Raw genomic sequence first — 26,944 nt, forward strand, 5'->3', positions numbered from 1 at the left:
TTTTGCTGGGTGACAGGGAGAATTAATATTTGGCCTCTGATGCATTTTTTTGAAGGAATAAAGAAAGTAAAGAGAAGCATTATCTATTCAAGTAGCACAGGGAATAGCGTTCGCCAGGCTCCCTCTGTTCGAGCTGCTGTGTCTCATTTTGTCTAGAGAAGATCAGAGAGCCGAGGACTTTCCGCTGCCGAGCGCCAAGTGGGAAATGAGACTGAACTTAGAGTTTCGAATCCTCCGGGAGAGTTTTGTAGGTGTAACCAGACTTGTGAACATCTTTGCATCGCACAACTGGCTAAATATACTGAAAAGTGATATGCAAGTGTGTCACTACTTATTTGGCAGTTTGTATTTGTTTGTTCAAAATGGTCCGTTTGGCATCTGCATATTTTTTGTACAACACATATTCAGTTAGTAAAACAGTACATTTATCATTTGGTAACAGTATATACATACAGGACACTTAATATGTGAAGTGAACAATGCTACCCTTGTTTCAGAAGACATAATTACTTTAGAAAGCAAAGATATCTGAGATTTAGTTTCGAATGGTTACTTAGACCTCACACACATTTATGTTCACAGCCAACAAATGAATGAGCTCTTTACACAAAAAATAAAATACATAAATAAATAAATAAATAAATAAATAAATAAATAAATAAATAAATAAAATGCCAAAACAACAAAAGAGTGAAACAATAAACCTACTGTATAACAGCAACCACATGATTTATTCATTCTGCAATGCATGCTGGGAACTCACACATTTGATCAATATTTATTATTATTTATTATGCAATTCTTTGTTCAGACAACTGTGTTTGACTAGTTGGGACAACATTTTGGGGAATGATCTAATGTTTTTTTCAAGTAATTCACTTTCCTTAGTATTTATGATTCAAAAGGAAACATGTAGTGCCCTGCTTTCATGGTTTATTTGTATTTATAAGAAAAGGTGTCACTTGACTGTAGAACTGCAGCTTCCCCAACACTGTCAGAGACAAATATAGCAGATGCACTAAAACGGAGGCTAATTCAAAAAAATCACCCATTTATGTACATTTTTTCATATCCATGTTGCACGCTTTTTCCTTAATGCCCCGGGCTCGGTATCCTATTAGACAAAGCTCCATTGCTAGGCCTTATGTTTCACTTTATGCACCACAGACTACACATTCAAGTCCACTAGAGCAAACCTCGGCCTTTGAAAGCGCTTGAACCACGTCGATATGAAACCCCACTGCGCATATATTTACAACACTACAGTCGCAGATCTTCTGCTGGTGCAAAACGTTCTTTCCACATCGCCAGGGAAAGTATGTGTCCCTTTTATTTCTGCGCATAATGACATAACAGATGTTTATTATTCAGAGGGTGAAATCAGTGAAAGGCTATTGAGTCCGTTTGTTTAAGGCCGCAGTAAAAGTGGAATAATTTGCAAAGTCTTTGAGAATCAACACAATCAGCAGTGGCTTTAATAGCATTTTAATTAATCTTCCTCAAATTGCGTGCGAGCGTTTAAAAGGAGCCCCTTCTCGGCTGGATCTTCTGGGTGTTATATTGTGGGCTTGAGAGATGCAGCTATGTGATGGGAAACCCAGGGGACTCTCAGGAGGACAATGCTGGCTCTCTGGAGGATTTTATGCTGCCGAACTGAATGTGAATGCATAAAAGAAAACTCAGCCGCAGTGGGGGATAGTGCACAACATGGCTTGTGTGTCTTTTGTAAAAAAATACAAATAAATCAGCACAGATTTTGTCCGCATTCTCAGTTTAATTTTAAATGGGTTACTTGTTATGCTGGTTAACTGTTATTCAAGTTGCACAGGAAAGAGAAAAGTTTCCAGAATGTTTTTTTTTATGAGATTTGCTTTCTTGTCGGCTCTAAACAAAAGCAGATACATGCAACGTGAGCGTCCACCACGCGCTCTTTGTCGGCGCAGGCTACACCCCTCCATTTGCTGCTTGCCTGCTTTTCCTGTTTGGTCTGCTCTCTTTGGTTTGTCCCTTATCTTTCCATCAGTCATTCCTCCTGCTTGATACAGCGTTTGGCTCTGCTTTGTGGTGTTTGGCGCCCTTTCTTTTCTGCCCCCTCTCTCTGTGAAAGACACTTTGTCCTCCTGTGCTAAAGTTTCGAAGCGAGGGAGAAACGTCTTGGCAACACTTTGTGGGTTTGCTGCCATTACACCTGGATGAGGCCAAGACTCGGTCTTCAGGGAGATCTTCTCTGCAGTGCTGGACAAATGAAGTCGTCTTTGTTTATTTGAAACCAAACAACAGAAGAATTGAAAATGACAGATTTCAATATCATTTTGATAAAAATATTGTGAAAACAGTCTTACTATTTACTATATATATATATATATATATATATATATATATATATAATCATGTGGAATTGCTAACTAGATGATGCATGACAGAATAAAAGTATTAAGTATATTATTTTGTTCAAATATTGTAAACAAATCGTAATATTTATTTATTTATAAATCAATTTTGAAGAAATATTTTTTAAGAGGCTTCTTATTTGTATTTATTATTATTTGTATTTTTTAAGAGGCTTCTTATTTGTATTTATTATTGGATTTGACTCTGCACTGTGTCTATTAAACTGCAAAATATTTTTTGAGTTTGTAAAGATTACTAAAGTATGATTTACAAGAAATAACAAAGGAGTCTTTCTACTTAAAAAGTCCATGTTTTATTGCTTGCTGACTCTTTGAAAACTGTGAAAACGGTTTCTAAACCATTTCCTCCCCCAGTATACTGTCTGTGTAAACGGTTTTGATGGTGACACTTACACAATAAGGTCCCATTATAGTTAAAATAAACTATCCATGAAAAATGAAATTTATGAATCTTTGTTTGATTTGTAATTTAATTTACTATGACATAACCTTTTAATATACTTTTTAAAATGATACTATCCTCTGTTTTTTTTCCCTCTCTCTTTAAGGAGGTTACTGCAGGAAGTCAAAAGTGTATCTGAGTTTTCAATCTTCAGTCCCTGTAGAGGTCACTGTTGCTTGGCACAGCTGAAAAACAACTGAAGCTCCAAAGGAAGGTAATTAGATCCAACATTATCTGATATGCATACACACACACACACACACACACACACACACACTTAATATTGTTTTATGTTTATAAGACCAGTTTATTTGTGCAAGAGCTCTATGATGGTATGATGGTAATTGAATTCCTTGATATTTGTGTTTCAGGAAATGATTACAGGCTGTAATTAAGGGTGCGGCTTTGTTACGGAGCTCTAAAACCAGAGATATTAATTTGCTCTCTACTCCACATTTGTTTGTGCCATTTAATTCTGAAATCCACACACACTCGGTGCGGAAAACATGTCTGAATCAACTCTAAATCATATTTATCGCTAGGAACACACGTCCAGATGGCAGACTCTTAACTGAGCTTGGATTAATGGGAGGACGGGGAAGAACTGCATCAAACTCCTCTTAAGGACCTTTGAAGAACAACATTGCTAATCGCTCATAAGGACGCTGTAGAACATGTTTGTTGGGTAAAAATAAACAAATTATACTTTGTTTGGAAACACATTTCCAGCTTCAGCTGGCATTTCTGATAGATATCCATAGACTAATATGTATGTGTGTGCGTCTACGGTGAAATGCAGATGGTCTGGCACACATAAGCCCTTAGTTAGGATTCTGTTTAAGTGTTAAAATCAATTCCAGGCAAATAACGTGGAAACCTTTGTGTAAGCACTTTTTACACTCTTAATTCTCCCTTGTTAAATTAGCTTCGGTGTTGGAATGATGGGACAGCAGATGAAGAAGAAACCTATGCATGCTGATACTGAAGTGTCGAAAGTTTTGCAACTTCTGTAGTTTAAGATTTACCGTAGTCTCTTTAAAAAATATGAAATACAAGTTAACTAGCAATATACATGATGAACAAAACAACTGAATACATATGAGCAATATATTTTTATATATACTGATTTATGTACAGTACTTTGTAGTTATGAATGTCAAAGTTCACCTATCACGATAATATATACGTCAGATAATAAGTAAATTCATGGTTACCAGTGCAAGAATTTACTGGGTTCTCTCTCTTTAAAAAGAAAAATCTAAGATAGTTGTATGATTATGCACTGATAATTCCTCCTAGAAAACGTGGCTCGCTGTGTTTGCTTTGCCTTTGCGAGGGTTTCTGTATGCAACCCCAGTTGATTTCCACATCTAAAAGGACAGGGCATCTCATTTCTTGTCACTGTGTCCCAAATTCCTAAAGGTACAATTAGCATTTTGTCTGACAAAATGTTGAAAGGTTCATAGATTGATATTTGCAAACATGCAGCAAGATGCTTTTTTTCCCCCGAATGCAAATTTTGACATTTATCAACTTTTATTCCAGATCTGTTTATGGATTGTAAAAAGTGTGCATACATTTAACGAGAATCAAGTGAAATTACAATGTTTACACAGTTGCTGTCCGATGCGCAGAGTGCGTGATTTAACACAAAGGCTATGAAATTTTTACTGTCCTTGATTTATGTCTTCTATGGCATTTCTAATGAGAAGGAGCGGTGTTTCATTGAAGAACAGCGCAGGAAACTACATTTACTGCAAACCTTTTTTTTCTTTTCTCAGGGGTACTTTTCCCCTGTGAAATAATGTCAGCACTTTCCCACCTTCAAAGTCCTTTTGTTTTTCTCAATCTATTAACAATTCTAATTGTACAGCACTTGTTAAGTAAGCATGGTAAATAAGGCAGGAAACGCATTATTTCCCTTTAGTGCAGATTAAAGGTAGCACTGCGCAATGTTGAAACACATTAGTGAACACTAAAGACAGCGAAACAGAAACACACATTTCTGTCTTGCTCAGCCGCATGGTGAGCTTCCTGATGTTAAAGAGTCATTTCTGTGAGAAACAACTACCTCATTCCGTCCACATATCTGTTAATGAAAATATCCGTGCTCTGGAATCTTCAAAAGGGATGCAATCACTTTAAATTTGATTAGAGTGATACATATTAGACTGCCTGTTTTCTTTGGGCCTTTCAGCTAATTAAATAGCTTTGTATGGCATCGACTGCTTTTCTTAGACACAACACCCCAGTTCAACTTTGCTGGTCTGGATGGCCATATCTTAATTGGGGATCATTTCGCAAATGTGGTTCAATTTCCTTTACAAGACAGTTACTGTTAACTGCTATTTTTAAAGCCAATAACAACGTCAAAGCTCGGGATGATTAAAGCAATTAAAGTTTCCCTTTGTTTTCTGAATACAGTGAGATAGGCGGCCGTGTTTGTATAACATTTATTAAACATTTACTAAATGGAATTGAATCTGTCATCGCAGAAGTTTTTGGAGACAATTACTTTTTTGTGTGGCGAGCACGCTTTCGTTCAGAGACTGTTTTGCGGCTTATATCCCTGATTAGCCTTGCGATTTTAATCAAACTTCACCCTTAAAACTACACACAGTGAGAAGAACCCGTGTGTAATTTCAGCACCAGACTTTACCCAATTAGCATACTACATTTTCTCCATTAGATAAACTGCCTTTTGAGATCTGACTGGTTTAATCTGTTTAATGTGCGTGTAAACTATAATCTCTCAATTCTGCAGATTCCCTTAAGGAGATTATTCACATACTCTTCGTTTTTGAAATGCATGATCTAGCACCGCTCTTAAAATCAGAATTAAATGCTGATTAGAAGTCGGGTATTTCACAGAGTTTTTCCTTCCTGGTCAGAGGGAGGGAGCGGAGTTATGTGTAAGTAATCAGCTGCAGACTAGTTTCGCCGCATGTTTAATGGCGTTTTACAACCAGACGTGTTGCTGGAACCGCACCAGTGTCACATCCAGATGTTACTAATCAGTGGATGCACAGAGCACAATGCAAAAACAGAGGAAAATAATGCTGGGAAATGTCAGCCGTAATCATTGTCTTAGACCTCTGTGCCACATGCAGCGAATTCTGGGAAGGCTTAGCGTTCTAAAAATCAAAACAAATGAACACTGGATCGTAACCGTCAGTTTTTGAGCTATTGTAGCTAGCATGAAATGACAGCGAGGGTTTTGGGTGCATAATATGTTTCTTTTATAGGATGCAAATGTATTGAGTGATGCAACAGACGGCTGAACGTTGAGTTCGATATGTAGTGCAGATTCTGACTAAAATGAGTCTTTGTGCAGGTTCCTTTTGAAGTCGCTTCATTGATTACCTCAACCCTCTAGGAAATGGCTCATGCATCTCATGTACATTATAACAAATGTTCTCTTTGCATTACAATTGAATTGTGATTGTTATGTTCAATCAATGGGAAAGGTCAAAGGATCGCCACTGCCAGCAATTTAATGGAGAAGTCGATGGAGATTCATTTTAATCACTGTGGCTGTTGCCGAATGAGCACAACAGGCTCTGTGAATGGCACAGTAATTACTACTGTTTATACAGGTTTACCTTCCAATTTAGATATCCACAAATCTCTCACCTGATATAAAAGTCTGTGCAGCTTTAAACGTGGGACGGGGCACCGCAGAGTAATTGTGTAGCTATCAAGCGGCTGCTTTTGAAAAAATGAAATTAGCTCTCTTTTAAAGACTGATATCACCAGAGGGGCAGTATTTTACATACGGTTGGACGTTTTGCCAGCTCAGCTCACAAGACACTCGGCTGGCATCTTTCCAAGTGAATCCTGAGATTTGCAGATATATTTGCAGACAGGATGCACACAGAGAGAGAGTGAGTTGTAAGGCAAGATGGCATCATCATAACAACCGCACAAATGGATCTGAGCATCAGAACAGCTTGACATCTGATAATTATTTCATGGCATCACATCTCTGTAATGCACACAGTGAACCATGACGTTCCAAGTTTATGCTAGGAAGCTAAGAATTTATTTTAGTAATGTACTTTTGCTGGACACACACACACACACACACACACACACACACACACAGACACATATATTATTGTGAAGTGTTTGTAATATTATATGTAGTGTTTATATAGCCTAGTGTTTTTTTTTTTTTTTTTTGGAAACTGCAAGTGTTTTTCAGGATATTTAAATTAGTAGAAAGCTCAAAAGAACAGCATTTATTTAAAAACCTTTGTAAGATAATATTATAAACGTCTTTATTATCATGTTTAACCAATTTAATGCCTCTCTCTCTAAGTATTGCATGTTATACATACATAACATTTGTTGCCAATCAGTGAAGTTTGTTACACTTAGAGATTATATATCTTGGTGTTTGAGTTTTTCAATTCCTCCACAAAAAGAATGCAGCTGACTTTTGTTAAATGTCATCTGGGTTTGATTTATAAAGAACATTTCTGTTAAGAGGGGGTTTTATCCATCTTTTATTGATAAATTGGTGTTATTTATAATGAAATGCATTAACTGTGCTCAAGAACTTTACGCCTTTAAAATAATTTAATAAATCACGTGTTACCCATTATTTGTTAAAGTCCCATTTTATTCCAGTTTTCATATAGAGTACTTATTATGAACTTAGTTCAGATGAATTTACACAGACTTCATCGGTCATTTCAGATTCCATATGTCCTGTAAACAATAAAATCTGCATTCCGCTATGAGGTTCCTTCACAGTTTGGATTGACATGCAACATTCCGATCAGGGACTAAAAATATTTGCTTTAATTATGTCTCTGAAGGTCATACCTGATTTGTGCAGAAACTGCTTTATGGAAATGAGCCGACTAGAAGATCTGTAGTTTATTAAAGCACATTTGGTCTCTGTTTACTCTCTGATCTCATCTGTAATGTGAACACAACAAAGAGAGCCGTAGTTTCGCTTTGTGAAACATTCCGACGGCAGTGAACTCAGAAAATTCCAGTCTGGGGAGAAACTCCATTCTCATTAAGCAAAGAAAGTGTGCTATCATTCTCTCAACATCTAATTTAATGACAGTCCCCAACTGCCTGTCATAAAGTTTTCGTTCAGACGTCTACTTAATGAGGGGGCTCTAATTGGGAGTTTCTGTGTATTAACCCTCTCCTTTGTGTACCTGTATGAGAAAAGCCAAAATATGATTTTCTTCAAAGGAACAAATGAAAAGGAAAGCTGGCATCTTTCTCTAGGACAGGTCCACCCCCCTGGCCACTTTTTTTGATAGGTCCATCTGTAAAGCTCAAGCACCCCTTCATCAACACACACACACACACACACACACACACACACACACACACACACACATACATATATATACATATATATATATATATAATCGCAATTAATCACATCCAAAATCAGTTTTTTTTTATAATGTATCAATGCGGTTTATATTTATTTTGTAGGCTATATATAAATACACACACATGCATGTATATATTTCAGAAAAATATGTTATGTTTTTATATTAAACATATTTATCTATAATATACATTTTATGAATATAAACATAAACATGTAAACACGTAAACATTTTCTAAATATACTGTATATATATATATATATATATATATATATATATATATATATATATATATATTTACTAATCTTTGTTAATGTTACTCATGCATTATTAAAAACAAAAGTTGTGTCTGTTAATATTATTTACTAAACCTAAAAATCAATATTTGTATTTTATTAAATAAAAATAATAAAGATTGATAAATACTATAACAAATATATTGCTAATTTTCAGTTAACATATTAACTAACATTATCTAATTGGACCTTATTGAAGTTAAGCATTTTTGCTTTAAAATAAACTGGATGTAAATAATTGTGTTAGGCACTATTGTCTAATATTTTGACTGCAATATTTTATTTATTCATTTATTTATTTATGATTGTTATACTATAACTATTTCTGTTTTACAGGTTTGCAGTCCATCTCTCTCACTGACTTATATGGTGGGAAATTTTGGGGGCCAGCTTTCGGAGCTGAGGGTAAAACTGTGTGTGGCTACTCTGTCATCTGCCCTCTGCCATGGAGTGTGTGTATGTGTGCGTGTGTGTGTGTGTGTGTGTGTGTGTGTGGTGTGGGGCATCTCCGGATGGATGGGGTCAATGGCATGCGACCTTGAGGAGACAAATATTCAAAATCAATAAGTGTTTGTCTCACTCTGCACTCTGTTTGTCTGAGCAGCATTTTAAGCTGCACCCCCCCCCCCCCCAAAAAAAAATAACAATGTGAGTAATGAACGTGAGTCAGAAGACAGACATACAACACTTGCAGATGTACCCAAATATTTACTGCATGGAAGTCATGTATATTCATCAGATGAGAAGGTAAGCAGGATTGCATTTACTGAAATCTGCCAATATGTTGCAATATATGGCTATAACGGCTGTTTCTGTTTGAACCAGGTACGCCCATTTTATGCAATTAAAGTTATTTATCTCCCTTTTCAAAGTTCATCAATTATGTTGAAATACTCGTAATGTCCATAAGGGGGATGATGTATGATTGGTGTAATTATTTCTTATTCACCATGCTTTCTAAAGCATATCAATTTTGTTAATACCATGTAATTAAAACATGTCAGTGCACTACAAGTTGCGAGCTGTATTAATGACTGTGAAAATTATTTTAATTAAATAGCCAATTATAGAAAAATCCTAACCATGAGAATTGACATTTAAATGAATTTCATTTAAATTGCTTTTCAACATTGTTTTATCAAAGCCTTATAGGCTGAATAAATTATTATATCAAACAACATACAGTGCCATTGATCATACGCGAGTCATTTCGTAGTTCTACTTTTAAACACTGATCCATTAGCTTTATGGTGATTCATACAGATGGAGGGAACTCTATGCACTCTGCCTCTCCATTCGTTAGTCTTCTAACCGGTGCATTCAGGATGAGGAAAGAAAGTAGCCAGATTGTTCTTAGCTTGTTTGATGGTTCATGTATGTCTGATGTCTGATGCTGTGTGTTCTCCCTGTAACAAATACCATAAACAAAATGGAGAGCGTTAGTCATCAGCGCTGCGACGCCATCAAACCATTGTGCGTGTGGTTTTGTGATGGGCCTTTCCTCATTAGCGATGTCATGTCAACCCCCGGCAGTCATCATGGGCCTCTGATATCATATAAACACATGGAAGAAACGCATAAATCTCATTGACTAACTTCAAGCACTATTTAGAAACCATTTAAATGTCATTTTCAAAAAAAGAGAAAGAGAACAGAAACAAAGAACACCCTTTATGCCCCTTCAGAAGATAATTGAGCATTTTATCCATTGCGATCAAACAGTCAGATTGTTTTCATTTGTGGTAGCATTTATGGTAGCATTTATGTCATCTGTTTGCCTTCCTGATGGATCGGGTCCTTTTCAAGTGCTAATAGTGTAAATGCCAATGTTGTGAACACATTGGTACACTTTTGATGTTGTTTGACTCTAAACTTTATGAATATATTAATGAATAATATATATATATATATGTGTGTGTGTGTTGAGGAAGATTAAGTATAACTGTCTAATTGAGGTGGACATGTCATTTCTGTACTATTGACCTTAGAGTGGACTTCATTTAAACAGTTTAACATTCGTTCTCAGCTGTTTCAAGCTGTTCTTTGTTGTATGTAACCTCTTGATTACTGTTGGTTTGAACTTCTCTCAGGTGAACTGTGTTATCATGTAGCATTCCTCTCATCTGGCTCATGGAGTGTAGAAGGGCTTCTTCTAATGGGCGAGATTGAGGAGTTATTTTCTTGCCGTGATGCTTGTATTTACCCAGTACATAAAGATTGCAGACATTGTTAGTTTAACCAATAAAACTAATTGAACATTCAAAGTTAGAATGCAGTGAACAACTGAGAGTTTCTCTGCATCGTGCATCCTGCTGTTTGTCTATTGAAGGACTGTTGTTCTAATGGGAGTTTGATTCATCAGGCCCACCCAGCTTGTTAAGAAACTCTGAATCGGAGACATCATAGAGGTCCTGTGGAGTTTGTGGATGCCTTTTTGTCTTATCATCATTCTTCTCTAAATGAGTGTCTGCTAGCAGTTCTTTGTGAGAAATTTTATGGCCATCATTTGCAGTTAACCCCATGCTAACATGAAAAAGTGTAGGCAAACTATCATGACATTCATTGTTTTTAATGAAATCTTAATATGATGCATATTTAAGCAAAGGTTAGCAACATAAAGGGCAACTTTGTCTGGCTATGAATTTTAAGCGGGTATTGATTTTTACACTACATGCTACCTCTGTGCCTGAATGACAATTCTGAAATGGCATTCTGTTTATCTTTAAGATCAGACAAACTTGAACTTATAAGTTTACTTGTATAGGTTCTGACAGTTTACACTTCCATGTTGTTTTTTCTTTGCTTCAGGAGAGTACAGAACAGAACTATGTTCAAATTTGGTCTTTGAAGAAATACATATGCGCAAAATTAGACATGAGAAAAAGAGTTATATATACACTGGGGTTCTTTTATTCATATATCAAAAAGGGATGTGTTGTAACACTTTTTGTTTCAACATCTGTACTTTTTTTAGTTTTTGCTCTGTATCAAATTTTGAAACATAATGTTTCTATAATTGTCTGTTACAAATAGAAAACATAAACATTTTAATTTTTGTTAACATATAGTTGTAAATCAAAATTCGAATGTATTTAAAATTGAAAACATATTTAAAATGGAAAAGAAATATAAAAATGCATAGGCTATAACATATTGTGTGTGTAAGTCACTTTCACAATTGTGTGTAATGTGGCCTACACTGACCTATATTATGCATCTTTGTAGATTCAGTAAAAATAACTTGGAAGTGTCTTGTCTGCTTATACATTATTTTTCAAGTGATTTTATTTGCCATATATCCAATAAAACAAGATTAAAAATAAAATTCAGATGATACCAGTCAATGTTGGCCTGATGGCAAATAAAAAATGCCAGATGTGAAATGTTACTTTTCCTGCTTTATTTTTTTTTTCTCTGTAAATTCTCTTATAACTTATACCATCACCTAAGGAGGGTGATGATCATGATTGAAGTAATTTTACCCCTGTAGCTAATTTCTAATCGGTTAAACTGATGGTGTTTCAACTCTCTAGTAACTCACCTGAGGTTTTGAATATGGTACTGATTCAATTCACAGTCATTTTTGCATCTATAATTTTGTTAATTGTATTAGTGATCACTTTTATTAATATCAACAACAAACAGCATTTACAACACATTATTATATACATAGCTAACTTTTTCTTAATATATTTTCCATCCAACATTAATGAAATGATAAAAAGTTTTACCTTTTTTTTTATTTGCATATTGTCTCGATCAAAAAAAGTGTGAACGTCAAGTGCACTTTCAAACAATGAACAATAACGTGTTAAGTTGAGTTTCAGAGAACATTCACAGAAGAAGCGCAGGTTTCATCCGAGCTCACGAAGAGATGGTAAGTAAACGCTGGGAACGTTCCACTAGGGTCGCATTAGATTGTGCATGTCTCCGTTTCAAAGGCTTGATAGTGGCTCCTCCCTCTCTGTACCTTGTGACAACAACAACTCATCCACAGAGCAGAGGCACACTTTTCTGCTGATTTTCTTCCTGTCATTCTCTCTCAATCTTTCTCAGAGCCCTAATTTCAGCACGGCACCTCTCCACATCCATTCGCGCGTCGGCGGAGCGCACTCGGGGTGGATTTCTTCTTCTTTGCGCTACTTTTGCATACCGGCTCTGTTTCCCGTCTGAACTTATTTGATAGGTGCAGAACACCATGGCCGTACCGGCTGCTCTGATTCCCCCATCGTCTCTGGTCCAGCCGTGTCCGATCTCAACTTCTTCGTCAGCATCATCAGCATCATCATCATCATGTTCCGCGACCGCAGCATCATCATCCTCACCCTCGGCCACTTCTGCGTCTCCTTCTCAGTCAGCGACTCAGAATCTGTTCCGCACGGATCTGATCAGCACCAACACCAGCAGCATCCCGCTGGCCGGAAAGCCCGTGTATTCTACCCCGTCCCCAGTTGAAAACACCCCGCAGAATAATGAGTGTCGGATGGTGGAGCTCAGGGGCGCCAAGGTGGCCTCTTTCACGGTGGACGGACAGGAGCTCATCTGCCTGCCCCAGGCGTTTGACCTGTTTCTCAAACACCTGGTCGGGGGTCTGCACACCGTCTACACCAAACTCAAGCGGCTGGAGATCACGCCGGTGGTGTGTAACGTGGAGCAGGTCCGCATCCTGCGCGGACTGGGGGCCATCCAGCCCGGGGTCAACCGCTGCAAACTCATCTCCAGAAAAGACTTCGAGACCCTGTACAACGACTGCACTAATGCCAGGTTAGAACACTCTTTTAGTGCTTCAAAATAAATAATCAATAGTGAAATTAGATAAGAAGTCATGCGAACCTTTCGTTAGAATGAATGGGTAGTAAAGTTCATGTATAGTTACTTTAAGCTAATTATGACAGTATTATGAGGAAATAATGTACAGGATATTTGAAAGTACTTTCAGATTTGTATATGCACTTTAAAAAATAAAAGTCCAAAATGTCTTTGCAGTCTGATGTCACACGAGAACAACAAATAACTTTTTATTCGGTAGTTTTATGTTCTTTACTTGTAATGTGACATCAATGACTTTGATCTAAAGAACTCTATTTAGGGAGAAAAGTAGAAGGATCTTTGCTGAACGTAAGGTGTTGCAAAGAACCATTGAAGAAACACATCACATTCCTATATCATTAAAATAATCCTAATAAAAATATAGAAAATGTGCAGCAGATTCTAGAATATTATAAAGTGACAAACTCAACTTCTTGCAATAGCAGAAAGTTAAATATTATAAATGCAAACATTTTATTGAAATGTTGCATGTAAAATACAGGGTGTTTTCTTTCTTCAAATATTGACCAGAATTAATCATTCATAAATGACAGTTGACCCAAAATGTACTTTTGTAGAAATCATGCACAGGTTTTTGTATAGAGCATGAGAGCTTTTTATTCTTTTGGTTATATATATATATATATATATATATATATATATATATATATATATATATATATATATATATATATATATATTTTTGTTCTACTAACAAATTTGATGTTTTAAAGTCACCATGCTTTTGTGCATGCTGTAAGCAGTAGTGAGCTCATATTGAGCATAAGAGGAAAATTTTAGTTGAAATGGTTTTCTGTTATTTGAGCAGATTTAAAATAAGCATGCTTGTCAGACTTATTATAATAGATGTTCTCTCCTATGTATTAGTTGTATTTATAAGCAGACATTTCTTTCTGCTCTTTTCTTCCTCTGGGGAAAAATCTAATCATAGTCAATAAGTGCTTGTATACTTAATGGCAGGAGTGTTACAGTGCTTTAAGGTACAAAATTACACAGGAAACAATTACTGCTTGTAACATCGGTGAATAATTCGCCCTGAAACTTTAATGTCACACTTTAGTGATCAAGTGAATGGGCCCAATAATTACTAGAAAAAGTAAGCTAATTTAAAAATGTCAAGGTGTTGACAGCTCATCTGAAATTAAAACATAAAACACCTTGCATGCAGCAATTCGAGCCAGAGTGTTGTACAATCTCAGATATATATTTTTTGTTTAAATGAGGAATTTCAATTCTGTAAAAAGTGAAAATTAAATCACAAGTTGTTTCTGAGAATATTGTCACAAATAGCTCATTTTACTGGTGCGATTTTTTTACAATCTGAATGTGAAATCTGACAGCAACTATTCTTCCAAAGTAATTTTCTTTAACACAGTAATATTAATTAAAATAATTACAAAATTAAAAGATGCATACAAAATAACACTCACACTCGTAATATGATTTTCTGTTTTGGACAAGTGCCACTTCTATTCAGTGTGAGCGTGAAATAAAAATGCACAAAAAAAAACCACATCACTTATTTTTGCAAAATTCATGCAATTATAACATGCATTATTGACTGAATGCCAGTTATAATTACAGCTGTAGAATGACACCAAATGCATTGCATAATGCAGTTCATTGTACACTTGATTTAAATCAGTATATTTATTATACATCTTTGTCTGAAAATGCATATTGCAAATATTCTCCTCTAGCTTTCTGACAAGTGCGATGTGTGTTTGTCCAGCAGCGGTGCTAATGGAGCAGTCTGCTCTCAGTCTTTCCCATGCCGTCTGTCTGTGCCGAGCTTGCATTCAGCCTGGCTCCCCTCCTCCTCGTGCGGCCCGTCCCAGGGTCCTGAGGTGATGGAGTGTGTGGTTTGAACTCCGGGGCTAGGAAAGAGAGTGGTCAGTGATGGGGTTAAAGGATAATGCAGTGCTACACATTGCTTTAATGACGCTAAAGTGCTGGCCTATTACTGCTGCATAGAGAGGCCTGTAATTGTCTCTGAAAGCACCTGGTACTGCCGGTGTTATGCTGAAATCAATCACCTCCTCCATGTCTGCTTCCCATTTGGAGGATTACATCATTTGTATGGACAAAGGTATCTGCTCGGATGGAACACAAACAAACTGGCTCTTATTTACAGTGTGGATTTAATGTATCTACATCTGTTTCGGTTCTCCGTACGGGGAAGGTCAGCACGCTAAGTCATAACTCTTGAATGGACGTGACTCGAGATGCAGTTATGCCCCCAAATGTTGAATTTTAAGAATGGATCATTTAATCTATCTAAAGCAGTGTACATTTTAATGATAAAATGTTACGAGTTTAGTTTTTTTTTTTTTTGTAGTGAGGAAGTTAACCTTGGCATAACATGAGACTGTGTCGTGCTCAAGTCCTATTTCCATTAGCCAGAAAAACTAGAGATAATAATAATAAAAAAAATGCCATAAGCAGTAGCGGTCTCACTTTTCCAGCACGCTGCTCGACTTCCAGTGTGCTGAGAAACTGCTAATAATCCTCTTTGCTACGGGATAACAGCGGCCTTACATCTTTGTCTGCTCACGTTAAAAGAATTCCCTGTGAAGCAGAGTCAGACTCACCCCGCTCTCCCTTCCGCATGAGGACGTGTTCCTCCGGCTCCCCCCCTCATTTTCCCGGGGACCCTCTGCCCAGATTAATGCGCACCTTCTGCCGCTGAACAGATACGGGGCTGTAATCTCTCTCTGCTTTCATAGGAGTTATGAGTCTGCCCCGTGAGAAGCAATACTTCAGCTACTTGTTTTCCTTTCCATTTTGTCTGTGTGGGACGGTGCGGTTCTTGCCGCCTGGTGACATTTGAACTCTGAGGAAAGGTTATTGAAACACCCGGGCAGTTGGGCTGGAGGTGAGTGCTGAGGCAGCTGTTTACGTCGGGGGATGCGTACGGACCAGGTGCTTAATGGACAGTGGTTGTCATGTTAAATAGATGCATATGAATGCACTTGCATATTTTAATATTTTCTTTTAATATAATTAAATCTAATTTAATGAAAATGTGTGTATTTTCATTTAATTATGTTATAAATTTCTGTTTCTATTTGACTTTATGGATTTATACTTCAGTCATCACATTTGACAAAATATTTTTGTTTGTGTACAACACAAACTGGCATATTTACAGAGGAGCGTCATTATTTTGTTTAGCACTCAGGGGTGCGTCTTAACACACAGTGGCAGATTTTATCGCTCTTTTTTTCCCCCTCTCTCGCTCTCTTTGCAGTGCTCTTCTGATATATTTGTTTTCGACAAGGCACGGATGTGTTTACAGGTACTCATGGGAAATCTTTGGATCGAATTCAAATCATTCCCAGTCAGAGTGGGTGCTAAGATACCCGTCACCCAGCAACCACATCCAAGAGGGAGCTGAGGCGATAATAACTTCAAAAAACAGAGAGACAGATGCTGATTAGGATGAAAGAGTTGGAGGGGGGATGTATGGGGGGCGGGGGGATGCATGTTAAAAGGCTTGTTAAAATCACAGATTCATTGTAGCACTTTCCTACAAATCATATTGTATGATTCCATATCCCTCACTTGCTATCGGTACTGATAGATCGAAAATGAAGCAGATAAACACTCCGGTTTAAATTTTTTTCCATCGCCGTGAGTCACTGGAGCTCTCCTTGATAGGATTAGCCACGTGTGTTCAAATTAACTGCGCACTTGGCATCTGTTGTCAATTCAAGTGGAGATGGTAAAAGAGGAGTTTGTTATGAACATGACACTGATAAAAGCAACTTGATACCTCTGTTGATTTGTTGATTTGAAACAATAGTTCTAGGAAAAAAATAAACATGCACATTTCTTGAAACACTTATGTTTGATGCGTTTCCTCTGTTCAAGCTCTCGTACTTGCACACACTCTTGAATTTCAAAATGCAGAACTCATGCTTTTGACATTTGACCTGCGTATAATAGGGGTAGAGCGGCCAAAACAGAAAAAGAGAAATGAAAATCTGTCCTTACTTGCTCACCCTCATGTCATTCCAAACCTTTTTTTTTTTAATTTTTTTTTATAGATATTTTGAAGAACATTTGTGTAATACAATGAAAGTCAGTAGGATCCAAAACAACACTGACTTTCACTGTATTGCATTTTTCCAAAAATCTTCTTTCGTGTCCAGCAGAAGAAAAAAGTCATACATGTTTGGTACAGCATGACTAAATGATGACAGTATTTTATTTGTTATTTATTTTTTTATTAAATGTCCTTTTTAATAAAAAATGCAACTGGTCAAACACGCAATGTTAATTGCGCAAATAGCGAACGTTCATGATTCTTAGTACAGGTTGCGTTGACCGTGAGTGACGGCGTGAGTCATCAATCAGTCTCAAATTCAACAAGCAAGTGCAAACGTGTTGAATCATCTGCAGGTTTCTTTTTTTCTGACCACCAGCTGGATGAAACGAGACAGGACAGTGACACTAGCCTCTGTAGTCGCACCTGAGACAGATTGCCGGTGGAAAAAGCAATGCATTACGAGCTCTCTGACTCCGAGCCCTGGCATGTCTTTAGCCACCATCTCTTCCACATTACGGCATATTTAGAAGCAGTGTGCAGATTGCTGATGCTCGTGCAGGGACGCTAACCACTACTGACACAAGTTAGAGGGAGCAGATGAGATTTCTTGATTGGAGCGCAAATCCGGGCCTTAGCTCGGCTCTGTCTAATATGGTCACATAAAGAAATTGATTTTCCCCAGAAATTAATTAATTTTTCATATAGCCCAAAGCTGGAGTTTAAAAAGAGAGTGCACTTTCTGGTTTCCTATTTTCCTCCTTTTTTAAAGAATTATTGCCTAATCATATTAATACTTTTGCCCTAAGGATAGAAAGATGATTGTACAAATGCATTCGGAAATATGTATCGCTGAGTATTTATGATTAAATTATGCAAATAACTCGGCTCTCATCCTTCGCGGACCCAGATTGTCTAATTAGGATTGATATGCCGAGTAGATGTTCGGGAATCTGAATACAAGCATGTCCAAAGAGCAGAAAATTGAAAATGACAAGGCCGGAATCCTTAAAAAGTTTTTTTTTTTTTACCGTCTAATTCAGCGTAGCCGTATCAGGAGTTAATTTTCCCTGGCTTCATTTTCATGTTGAAGCTGACATGAGGGGGAAAAAAAGAAGAAGAATACTTCAGGGAAGCAATCTGAAATGGGATTCCAGAAATTTCCTCTTCTTGTCCCCCCCCCCCCCCATCTTCAAGATCCTATCAAATGATGAATCTCTTTCTATATAAACTTTTTCTTGTTATCACGGAAATATCTGCGTTGTTTGAACCTAATGGCCTCTTCTTGTCCCACTCTGCTGTGATAAAAGAGAATGATGGGAAATCTACCCTGTAAGAGTGATATTTACTCTGTTATAAAATGGAGGAAAGTCATGATGGATGTTTTATGAGCTCTGCGGTTTTTGAAAGAAGACAGCAAAAGCTGGATATTAAGGTTTGAACCGCTGTCATAAACAGTGTCAGTGAGGTGCAGGAAGCTCAGAGATGCCGTCAGCAGGTTTTGGCGGGACTGCAGTGAAGGACAGGTGACTGCTGAGGTCTCAAGGCTGTTTTCATTTAGGTCAGAACAAGCGCCACTTTACAGCGCAATGAGAGCACCATGACTCCATTAATGAAAAACAAAGAGCTCTGGAGTGCTGGAGACTCTTTTTACGTTAGCAACCCTTTTCCCTAGGACAAAATAAAGAGCGTTCTCAATTCAATTCACTTCAAGCTCTCTTGCAAAAACGAATTATATTATTAAAGTACCTTTGATAATATTGCTTTCAGAACTCCGCCATAAATGATATATTTAGTAATTTAAGCATACTCCATGAAATATGCGTAACAAGGCATGTTAAGAGTTTTTCTTTGCTCCTTCAAAATACATTTATATTTTTCAGTACTGCCAAAAAAAACAACAACTGAAGACTCTGTTTGATGATTCAATGGAATGAACGAAAATAGGAAATTATACGTGTTTTTTTTTTAAAAATCCACATTCTTCTCTTTGCAGCGCGACAAAAGACTCCTAACACCTCTAAAGGTATCTCATAAAGTTCTGATTGTTATCTAATCTTTACCTGGCCCACAGCTAATGACACTTGAGAATAGAATGGAACTCTATCAGAGCTCAAAGCATGATGGGCCTTTGACAAAGCTGAGACACCAGGCCTCTCTCATGAAGCTGGAATCCTCACGGGCTGCACAGAAGCCTATCAAGTCAATTTAACACAATTGAATTATAATAGAAAAGCCAAATTTCGGTGCTCGTTCCCACTGAGGATGCCATATGTTGCCTATATTGATGCAGTCGTCTGTGCATTTGTATCTCATCCTCACAGCCTTTTGAGGAAGCATATTTCACATATTTTTATTCAATAGCTTTTATTTCTTTTAATTCATCTATTGCATTTATAAGTATGTATGTAAACGTCAAGTGTTTTGTTTAGATTCCTCAAAATGTGCGTAACTGTTGTTTACTTTACATTTGAATATATGAAACATTTTTAAATGCTCCTGTAGCCTTTTTATGAAAGCAAAGCAAACAGAGACCTTGTAGCTTGATCACAGAATGCCAAATGAAGACCAACTTGAATTAGTGTTGCACAGCGCACAATTTATGCAGGGAAAACATCCCAACATGCAATACAGCCCATTTAAAATAAATGGAAATGCTTTCTTTAATAACTGTAGTACAAAGTATGCATTTCCCAAAACCCTTCGAAACTCTCCATGGGCTTTACTGTATTTCATTATCAGCAAACAAAGGGGTTGTTCCTTTGAAAGCAATCCAGAGCTTCTCACATTGCTGTTGTCTATGTCCAGTGAGACAGTCATTCTGATAGCTCTTTCTGTGATGCGCCGCTTGAGTTTCTCTGCTCAACTCAAATGTCGGCTTCTCACTAAGGTTTCTTTAAAAAAGAAAGTTTTTTTCCATAGCAAGTGGCAGTGGTATCTGGCTATTATTACTCTCTTCTTAAAGACTGACAGTTTGCTCCAAAGAGACATGACACCAAACTCGTCTGCTGGAGGCGTACCACTGCGTTTCCCGTCTGTCCAATCAGATATTTGTAAACTGACGACACCTGGCAGGAGAAGGTAAATGGTGAGCCCAGAGCTGTAGCAGACACAGATATTGTGTTCAAGCCTTTGTGCGATGAAACAATTACAGATTCAGAAACACAAGCACAGCCTCATGATGACTTGAACGAATTCATATGAGATGATGAAATTGCATGACATTGTGTGACTTGGATTGTACAAAAATGTAGTACTTTTTTCCTTATTATTTTTTAAAATTATAATTCCAGATAGGTTGTTTTTGTACAATGTTTTTGTATGAAAATAATTTCACAATAAAAAGTTAAGATTTCGTCGACTACAAATTATTATTGTTATCTTAATTGTTTAGTGAGACCAGATCATTCCAAAAAGATTTAAAAAAAATGTTTAATTAAATACTGATATTTTTTTAATATGTGACTGTGAATTTAATGTGAATTGCATAGCTCAAATTGAAATCTTTGACTTTTTAATGCACGGTTTGAGATATTGTTGACATTTCTTTTAAAACTCAAAGAGGAGATACATGTGAGATTAATGGGGTCTTTTTCCCAGGGAAAAAAATGAGAAACTGTTGAGACACTTAAGAGCTTATTCTTTCCCATGATACCCTTTGTTGTCTTTTGCATTACCTCTATTAATTTTAAGGCATGCTCAAGTCTTTTCCATGCTATTATTGCATCAGAAAGGATTAAGTTACTAATGATTTTGATTGTGGATTCATTTTAGGACATGACGCCACTAACAGATGATTCAGAGAAAATGATTCCCTTGAAAGTTCTGCTTGTTGTTTTCATTTCAGAGCCATTGAAGAGAAGGTTCATGGCTGTACATACATTTACATATTTACGTTCATGTGCTCGGGAGAGAATCTTCTTCCAAAGTCCCTTAAAGAAGGATAATTTATTCTAGTTGTGGATCCGGTCTCACATTTGAAACTCTGTTGTGAGCTGTGTCTCCATTCAGACAGCTTACGCTGTGCTAATACAACATTCCCAGCATAATGTGTCTGTCCACATCTATTATCCCGCTCTGGAACAGGCAGTGTGATATCCGTAAACTTCACATATGAATAGGCTCAGCTGAAAAGGAGAATGAATTAAGTCAAGCTGACATTGCATGCCAATAAGCTTTGTTTCATTCCCAGAGCAGTATTCATTTGCGGCACAGAAAGATTTATTGCTTGATTGACAATTATGAGAGGATGACCTAGTTTTTTGTAATAGAACAAAAATGGTTTTCATGGGATGGCACTGCCTGTCTGTGTATTCTGTGGATGCCAACCAACCAACCAAGTAAGAAGTAGGTTTTCTCAGCAACAGAAACCATTTTTTTTTTGTGTGTTTCTTTTTTTAGGGTAAAGTGAATCACTTTACTTTTGCTCAATGTATTTTGTCTAGGATAATTCAGTATTAAGTGTCAGTAGTCCCTATAGACATCACCTCCCTTTAAGCTAATACATTCAATTTGCTCTTCAAAGTTATTTTCAATGCGATTTGACATGGTTCTCCCTGCAGGCGAGCACTTAAGTAACTTTATACATGGAGGAGGTATGTATAGCCATCCAATAAGCCACTGAACTGTCTCCAGCACTACTAAAGCCGCCCAAGAATGCTACAGACAGCTACGTCTACTTATCCATAGCCGTTTTCATTGGGATCTGGCTAACATTTCACGATTCATGCATTTTTGATCTTACCTTTCTATTAACTGTTTTATTCAGCTCAGTAAAGCTCATTACAGCTGTGAGGAGGGCTCTGGCCCCCACGGGACCATTGGTTGAGTGGAACCACAAATGGCACAAGCAGGGTTTAGCCAGAAGTTAATATCCTGCAAAATTGTTTCTGAGTAGCTTGGTAGAATACGGATGATTAAATGACACGAGCAGATCAAAAAAACGTTTTCTCTGACTACAAAGTGTTAAGTGCCGGTGCTTTCAAGCGCTACAGATCTCCCAAGGTTGCCATTAAGTGGAATAGGACTTATTTAATGGGAAAGACTGTCCTGCCGAGGAGGGAGAATGGAACGCGGTGCTGGGAGCACAGCGGAAGGCCTTGTATGCTGTACAGAGAAGAGCAAAGCCTTGACAAAACAACAACAACAACAGGAACAACAGATAAAGATGGTCAGTTCCTTTGTTGTAACGTCATATTATTTTAACTCATATTATTATAACTGATCATAAATAAGCATAAAAAATATATAAAATTAAACAAATACACTTTTTTTTGTTGTTTGTTGAGTTGTTGTTTTTTGAGTGAGTCATGGAATCATTAAGTCAACCAATCCATTCAAAACACTGATTCATTATGAAAACAAGTAAGTTATTGAATCATTCACTTAACCGATTTGTTCGAACTTGTTCATGAATGAGTCATTTAATCGTTCATTTAGGAAAGCCACAGTATTGTGTGACTTAAAGACATGAAACGCCATTCGTATCTGTTTGAAATTATTTTTGCTAGCAGAACAACAAAAGGACTGCCATCTGTCAATGCTGTGTCTAAACTGTAAGTTACTCTGTATTTACTGAACTATTGCATTAAAACAATGTCACACACTCTCTTGACTTTGATCTGCATTTGAAACAAACAGCTCTCTTGATTTATGTGATGCTATGTAAATATTTGGGTCAAAGCCACGCTGCATGTTCAGTGTCGACAATGCACACTTTCCTGAAGCCTAAAAAAAGGAAAACGCACTCATTCGCCTCACTCATTATTTATGGTACAGTAGTTTGGCTGTCTTAGCAAGCATGTATTTCTGTGTAGCGACTTGACCTTTTATCGTGGTCGAGTGTTATCCGATTCTTTCCTCTTTTTGGCTTCTCTGCAGCGAATTCCTAAAGCTTCACCTTATGCTGAACAAATGCGAACAGACTTGGTTACTAGTCTCTCCAGCCCTACTCCCAAAGATAAAATGGTATGTTACCATTTCCGAGAAGGCAGATTAAGGCTTGTAAAATGGAGTATGAGGATTTTGCAGTTATCAAATTTCCTCTCACTCTTGACCTTTCAAATGTCAAAAAAGACAATGTGTTGTGGAAGGCAGCAAAAACGATACATCATATTTATGTCTTCTTTGCTGTTTTTATACCTTAAGTATTGTAGTGAAGTGCTGGAAACAGCTCGTAGTTGTTGGTGCATTATGTAATTTTCCCTTGATAAAGGAAGCTCTTCTGCATCTGTGTCTCCTGCTAGTCTCACAGTCACATTCCAGATAGTCTAATATTATTCCTAAAGTCACACAGCTTTGAGTGGGGCCCTCAAAAGCGTACTTTAAAAGAATAGCACACATGCACACGGCTATCATATGTATATTCGTTTTGTCATGGAAGGAGATTTGAGACAGGATAATTAAAGGTGCGCTTCTCAAAGGGTCAGGGTCAAGCCAATAGGAATGTCAGAGACTTGCAAGGCTATGACAGCTCTTTTCAACAGGCCACAGTGGACTGGTGCAGGCAGAGATAGCGCAGTGCCCCAGAAAGGGCAGCATGCTGACAGCTCTCCAGCCACAACGTCCCAGCAGGAAGGCATCAGTTTGAGAAACAGATAGTGAGCGAGGCCGTTGGTGGTGAAGACCAAGTCAGGACAGATTAGACGCAGCCCGCAGGTCAGCCCGTTCCCACCATTTTGCTTTACGCCCCCCTGGACCCTGGAGTGTTATTAATAAAATACAGGGTCAAAGTGCTCAATGAAAATTTCAAACTCACCTCTTTCATTACAGCAGGCGTATGTTGCCAGCAAACCAAAACACAATTAGTATGCTATATGTGGCCACTAGCTGACATGTAAGATGCCCTACAGTTGTCTTGTTGGTAGTTTCTTTTTCCTGTTTGTAACCTATGTAACTTAAAGGTGAAAAATGCCATTTTTATGTTAAAGTTTAAGATGCTGAGACAGCTTGGTTGGCCAATATTGAACGTGGAGATCCGAGATCCACACAAGAGAAAATCTTGATGTGCTATTTCTAATCAAATGCTCTGTCTTATTAGGTTTGTAATACTTTTTATGAAATTACATAAAAAAAAAATAATAATAATAATCAACCCAGGCTCACTGGAAATACGTTCCTCTAAATACATTTCAGCAACACCATTTTTATGTACCTCACTGAACGTTTCGTGGCAGTTTCAAAGAGAAATATCCAGAGAGTGGCACTAAAACACACATTCAATAAGCGACAGTGGCATGTTTTTAATACATTTGTACAGGAACGTATTCCTGCATTTTTAGAATGCTGCTTGAGGTACATATTGCGGCTGTTCAGAATTCAAAAATCCAAGGAGTGTCGCTACTCCAAACCCAACCCTAAACCTACCCGATAGTGTTAACAAAATTGATATAAAAGCTAATCTGTTGATGCAGCCATATTATTTTGACTTCCTCATGTGGATTTGAGCTGTTTTGTCAAACCGTAGTTTTATGGGGTTCGTATTGGAGCTCTTCATCTCTCAAATGCAACGCCGTATCACGTGAGCTACTGAGCAAACCTAGTAAATTAGAAAACTGTAGAAGCTGTAAATGTGACGACAGTGTTTAAAAGTTTTCAAATCGTGCAGGATGTTAAAATGGTTTTGAATTCAACATAATATTCTGCAAGCAATTGTGTTAAAATTAGCCTTTATAAATCAAAACTCTGTACCTGTAAATCATATTTTGTGTGAAAATGGATAAAAGTTGTTGGAGTTTTACTGCCTCTAGTTTACTTCAACTGGAAACTGCAGTGCTTCGTACATATTGGTAAGTTTTTTCAGTTTTGCAGAAATGTATTTACAGTAGGGGCACGTATTTCCAATCAGTCTATGTTTATATATTATGGTAAATATGGTATAAATTGGTCTAACACTAGAGAAAACTATAAGCAAGCCAACCCGATGACCTGAGACCGTAATTAGTTGGAGTTTACAATTTACAATTTACAATTTTAAGTAAAATGTTAGCACCTCTAAACACAACGCTCAGTGTGGTTTAAGCAGATCGTATGAATTCTGCACCATTTCCTTAATAGGAATTGCCATTACAGTCTATTCAGTATGCCATTTAAAGGGTGACTTCTCTAAAAAGTGTAAACTTTGTGGCTCTGGCACTTTCTACATTTTGCTGTGTTTGTTTTGAACATCCAGAACAGCCAACATAGTGAGTTTGGGGGTAGGACTACCAGTTTTTCAACCAACAGCGGTATTCGGGAAACCTGTTTGAAAACAGTTTTGTTGCAACTTCATTTGGTGATGCTAGTTGCGCAAAAATGACATCCTTCACTTCTAACTGGTTCTCTACCAAAGTGGTATATTTGTTGCGGTAAATAATCTGTATTTCAACACTTTGAATGAGGACATCTGTTCACAGAGAGATAAACTGCACTCCCATTACTCTCCTTACCTTAAGTGATGACTGGTGTCATACCTGTCATGTGTTTAAAAGGAAGCATAACATGATAGCGCAAGATCTCTGATCGAGATCTGCAGGTGTGTGACGGCCGTGATTTATATGCCATGCCTCAATAAAAAGGATGTCAATTTCAGGCCTTGATGAAAGCTCTTGAACGTATCAGCGACAGAGAGATATGTTGACAGTAAGCATGCAAATTAGGTTAAATGTGCGCAAACTGAAATGAATCACCTCCTGTATCTTCCATTTCTTCTGCAATAAGCTTTTTGGTGGTTACGTAGCGGCTTGTGACACATTCTGTCCTTTGTTTCCAACTGCTAACTGTATTTAATTTCACATCTTATCGGCCTAGGCTTTGTCTGTCTAGCGGCTCCTCCCGAGTCAAAGCGACCCCTTGAGATAAACTCTGTCAGACTCCGGGGTGATTTATTAAATTCTGATTTCTGTGAAGGACTGTAATGGGGGTGGGGGAATACATTGCAGGTGGCTACTAGCTTCAGGCACTGTTTATTCTCTGATACATATGCTAAAGGTAGAAGAAAGGGAGAAGTACAAATCTAAGTGGGATTTCCTTCCTTTGTTGTGGCAAGAGGAACCTTGCCCCTGCCGTCCCCCTTTAATTTCACCATTGCAGCAGTTGTTCTGAGTAACCGCTGTTTAGAATAGAGACGGCTTGAGGAACTCTGGTCTATTTATACTATCCTGCGACCCAGAAGAGTAAATTTACATTCATGCAAATCCACTAGCGGACACCTAAAAGTGTCTCTGACCCTCTATCCAAATCTATTAGGGAAATGTACTGACCCAATCTCAGCCCTATTTGATTGAACTAGTTTGCATCTCTTTTTCGGCCCTCCACTTGTCAGCAGTGGGTGCATCATGCTAACTATTTAAAGTGGTGTGTGTGGAAAATGTGCTAGCCGATGTATTATTAAAGCTAATTTACAACCGAATATGATTAACCACGGCAGGCGTTTCATTTCAAGGTTGTGCTCATATGGCCTCGTCTTTTTCTCTAGCCATTAATGGCAGGAGAACATGGCCCATAAAAGTGATATGTTACTTATTCTAGTGGAATCTGTGAATAGTGCAGTGATTAGTGCTTGATCTTGTACTTTT

General features: G+C 37.5%; 1 protein-coding gene across 5 annotated transcripts in view; it reads left to right on the forward strand.

Moving 5' to 3' along the window:
- The first annotated feature begins 12,466 nt into the window (after positions 1-12,466).
- Positions 12,467-26,944, forward strand: part of LOC113108542 (dachshund homolog 1-like) — a 109,965-nt gene continuing 95,487 nt past the window's right edge. For 2 of the 5 annotated variants that reach the window (XM_026271726.1, XM_026271727.1), the window contains exon 1: positions 12,467-13,276. In XM_026271726.1, coding sequence (XP_026127511.1) covers positions 12,711-13,276 — 566 coding nt within the window. In that variant the 5' untranslated portion in view covers positions 12,467-12,710. The remainder of the gene's footprint in view (positions 13,277-26,944) is intronic. The other 3 variants (XM_026271730.1, XM_026271728.1, XM_026271729.1) reach the window with 3 other exon arrangements.

The sequence above is a fragment of the Carassius auratus genome, chromosome 9 (genome assembly GCF_003368295.1).
Source record: "Carassius auratus strain Wakin chromosome 9, ASM336829v1, whole genome shotgun sequence".
Taxonomy (NCBI): Eukaryota; Metazoa; Chordata; class Actinopteri; order Cypriniformes; family Cyprinidae; genus Carassius; species Carassius auratus.